This window comes from Chaetura pelagica, unplaced genomic scaffold (genome assembly GCF_000747805.2).
Source record: "Chaetura pelagica isolate M959 unplaced genomic scaffold, ChaPel_1.0 scaffold172, whole genome shotgun sequence".
Classification (NCBI taxonomy): domain Eukaryota; kingdom Metazoa; phylum Chordata; class Aves; order Apodiformes; family Apodidae; genus Chaetura; species Chaetura pelagica.
The window spans coordinates 59203-63328 of NW_009952433.1; the positions used below are offsets into that span (position 1 = coordinate 59203).

A 4126-nucleotide genomic window follows, 5' to 3' on the forward strand; every position below is an offset into this window, starting at 1 on the left:
AGAGCAAGGTTTTGCATCTTCCCCAGTCCAGCAGTGAGTCTTGCTTGCTGCAGTCTTTGGTGGAGAAGCCAGCCAGGCCTATGTGTGCCCTGCAGCAGGAGTTAGAGCCATCTCTAATTTTCTCTTAATTGGGAGATGATCTCGGGGGCTCCCAATGGAGACAAAACCCCTCCAGCAGCCTTCAGGCATGGCTCCTTCAGCTGCAGCTGGAGGGGGCACTTTAATCCTTTGCAGCACCAGGGATGTGGTGCCTCAGTGTTGCCCTCTGTGCTGGGAACCCATGACAGCTGGGCATGGGGCACTGCCTGCAGGGCTGGCAGGGAGGTGACAACCCCACACGTCTGCTTGTCCTGCCCAAGCACTGCAGAGAGCAGACAGGGGTGAGGGCAGGGAGCAAAATGCCTCTGGGGGAGTTCCTTTCCTCCTGTTGCCCCTTCACAGAGCTGCTGTACTGAGGTGCTGTCCTCCCTCCCAGTCAATGGGTGTTGGGTAGGTCTTTGCAAGCTCCCAAACCACTGCTGCACATTCCCCTCCCCAGAGGTCGATTGTGGGGAGTTCTCTCCTGGAAGCCAGATACAAGCAGCATTTCTAAGTGGGAACTGATTTCTTCCCCCACCACCTTAAGTCCTGACCAGGTCTGTTCTGTTACAGGTGACCTTTTCAAGGCCTCTCCCTCCAGCAAAATCAGCAGCAGGAAAATGCCATTTTTATCCAGCATCTGCCATGGGAGCAGGTGGCTCCTGGCAGCAATGGAGCATCTCAGCTCCCTGCTCTTAACTTTACCCACAGTGACCAGCCCAGCTGCAGAGCAGGCAGCTGCCTCTGTCCAGCTTCTGCCAGGCTTGCTGCTCCTGTGCTGCTTGGAGTGGATCTCTGGGAGGCCCTTGGGTGTGGAGGGGGAGGCTCTAGGCAGAAGCTGGCAGGGAAACTATTCATTCTCAGCATATCCTCCAGTCTGTGCCCGCCTGCAGTGCAGGAGGGTCACTGGGTTAAGTCCTCATGGTGGAATAACCAGGGAAGATGAGGTTCTGCTCCAGGGTGGGGTCTGTGGGGCCTCCCTGACTCCCCTGAGTTTGTGCTGTTCACCCCACTGGGCTTGATCCTCTTCACCACTAAACTGATGGGCTTGACTTACAGGGTTTTGGATGGCTCTGTAAGCCCATGGCATCTTTTGAGTCTTGTCCCCTCTCTAGGCCTCTGAGGAAAAGATCAGGACAACAGAGACACAGGTGCTGGTGGCCTCTGCCCAAAAGAAGCTCCTTGAGGAGCGGCTGAAGCTCATCGCCGAGCTGTGGGATGCTGGAATCAAGGTATGACCAGGTGATGGCAGAGCTGCCTGGTCTGCTCTCTGTGCCAGGAATGGACCAGATCTGGGTTTGCTTTGGGAGGAAGGAGAAGGTGGGCAGCAGACTGCCTTCCTGAACGGAGCCTGCTTCTTCTCAGTGTCCTGAATCAGGTCTTCTCCAGGGGCTGGGCAGCACATCTTGTCTAGCTCAGTAAAAGTGTGGGGGCTGCTCTGTGTCTGCTAGCTCAGGATAGATTCCCAAAGCAGGTGTAGCAGTGGGATACCATGCTGCTTCCACCAAAAAAAGCAGAATAAACCATGGAGCCTTGCAGGGAAGAGCAAGTGGGGCCAGGGAGGAGCCCGGGCTGTCCTCTGCTGTTTGCTGCGGGCAGCCTCCTGCGAGCACAGGAGAAGGCCTGGGTGCTCTGTGGGGCTACTGGCCCTGGTCTGACTTGGAGTAGAGCTCACGGCCCAGTGCTCTCCAGGGTGAGCAGTGTGTCAGCAGCAGCACCTGGGGATGGAGTGGCCCAGGTTTAGGAGATGTGGTCCTGGCTGTGGTTCTTTCCTCCTGCCCCTTGGCTACCAGTGCAGCCAGCTGGGCTGTGGGACCCCACCCGTGGGCAGTGATGATGTTAGCTCTCCTGTGAACCTGCCACGTAAGGAATTGTGCAGTAGCGGGGAAGAAATTTGAGGAACCTACAGTTTGCAGGTTTGGCTTTGTTTTTTGTAAAGTAACGTGGTAAGAACGGGAATGTATGATAACCTGTCCCAGGTTGCCCAGGGAAGCTGTGGCTGCCCCATCCTTGGAAGTGTTGAAGGGCAGGTTGGATGGGGCTTGGAACAACCTGGGCTGGTGGGAGGTGTCCCTGCAAGGGGGTTGAAACCGGGTGATTTTTAAGGTCCCTTCCAACCCAAACCCAGCCTTCTCCATGAGCCCATCTCCCCCATCCTCAGCAGCCAGCAGTGAGCAGGCTGGCCCAGCAGTGCCTGGTTGAGGAGCTGTGGGTGAAACAGACCAGCTGTGATGGTGCTGTGGTGCTCTGGTTCTCTTGCAGGCAGAAGTGCTGTACAAGAAGAAGCCCAAGCTGCTGAACCAGCTGCAGTACTGTGAGGACACAGGCATCCCACTCGTGGCCATTGTGGGCGAGCAGGAGCTCAAGGATGGAGTGGTCAAGCTGCGGGTTGTGGCAACCAGGGAAGAGGTGAGGCCTGTGGCAGCCCAGTGTGAGGGGGCCACTCCTTGACCCTTTGTCCCAGCTCTCCAGACCCATCCAGACCCTCCCCTGCAGCAGTGGTTGCACACTGCGAGGTAGCTTTGCTGCCCCACCTCGTGAGTGTAGTGCCAAGGGGGAGGTCAGAGAAGTAAGGTCCTACCACCTGATGTGAAAAGCCTCCAAGGTGTAACAGAGCTGCAGAAGGTGTGGTGGGGGAAGGCTCTCCACATGCAGCAGGCAGAGGTTAGGGCTGGGTAGTGGTGGACCTTTGCAGACGGGGTGAGGTGAGTTTCCTCAGTCCCCTTGACCTGCTGTGGAGCACATGCCCCATTGTCAGTTGGCCACCAAGCCCCTTCTAACAGGTTGTCAGGGTTTTCTACATTGATCATTAGCTCTTTTCAAGCAGTGGTCTCTCAGGGACCTCTGCAACACCTCACATTCCAATTCCTCACCCTGTGCATTGTCTGCAGCTTTGTAGAGTTTTCCCATCATGTGGCCTCCTTGAACTCCCAGCTATTCCTTAGTTCAGGGGCCTGGACCATAGAAGGGTCATTCAGTGGGTTGTGTGGCTGCTTGTGCTTCCTGTCCAGGCCATGGGACCATTGCTGGGAGTCCTGGAGGTGCCCTCTTGGAATAAGTGGGACCAGTGCTGATCGGTGCACTGGTCTTGGCTTTGGAACCAGTAGGAAGGAGTGAGAGGAGCTGTTGGGCAGGAAAGGTCTTGGCAGGGCTGCAGGGAGGTGCTTGCTCTGACCTGTGCCTGCGCTGCATCCCGCTCCATCCCCAGGCAGGGCCTGGTGCCAGCACCAGTCTGTCATCTCCTGAGGATGTGGTGGGGCCATCCCTCTGGGACCAGAGGAGGTCACTGTACCTCAGGCTGCTCGTGTTGCATTGAAGCAACTTTGTGCTCCCCCCATCTAGGTCAACGTGCCCAGGGAGAGCCTGGTGGAGGAGATCAGGAAGCGGACGAGCCAGCCTTGACTTCTGGACACATCCACGGAGTAGTCTGATGTTGGCTGACACATTTCCTCCTGGAACTGCCTTTCCCAGCCCACGTGGCAGCCGTGTGGGGCCGGGGGCCTTCCCAAGCTGTATTTATTCTTCTCTTGTGCCCTCCCCTTTCCCAGCAGCAGCAGAGGCTGCCCCAGCTCCTGCCACGTGCCCCGGCCCCCCTGCGTGTGGCTGGGAAGTTTTGCCAAGTGTCTTTGGGGACCTGTGCCCTCCCACCGACCCTGGCTGCTGGGACACGAGCAGCCCCCGTGCTGGCACCAGCCCCCTGGGCCTTGGCTGCAGCTTCTCCTTCCTCTGAATAAACATCCCATCGCTCTGCTCCGGCTGCAGGGATGTGACCTGATCCCGAGCGGAATGTAAAGGCCGTATTAAATCCGTCTGCCCCTCTCCGTGGTGCCTCCTGTTCCCTCCTTCCCCCCACCTGGGCCGGGGTTTGTTCGCCTGGAAATGTCCCCGGGGCTGTTCCAGCAGGAGCTCTTCTCCCTGCTTCTCTCTGCATCCCCCCAGCCCCGCGTGGCTCGGGGCTGTCCCCCTCCCCAGCTCCCCTCGCTGCCGCCCCACACACCTTCGTGCCGGAGACCAGGCAGGTCTGTTTCCCTGGGGGGCAGGTCTGTGG

General features: G+C 58.1%; 1 protein-coding gene across 1 annotated transcript in view; it reads left to right on the plus strand.

The window, feature by feature from the left end:
• HARS (histidyl-tRNA synthetase) overlaps positions 1–3480 on the plus strand; it is a 12243-nt gene extending 8763 nt beyond the window's left edge. Inside the window, exons 10-13 of the mRNA XM_010008289.1 lie at positions 652–788; positions 1194–1310; positions 2341–2487; positions 3421–3480. Of these exons, the coding sequence (XP_010006591.1) occupies positions 652–788; positions 1194–1310; positions 2341–2487; positions 3421–3480 (461 nt within the window). The remainder of the gene's footprint in view (positions 1–651; positions 789–1193; positions 1311–2340; positions 2488–3420) is intronic.
• Positions 3481–4126: the final 646 nt, after the last annotated feature.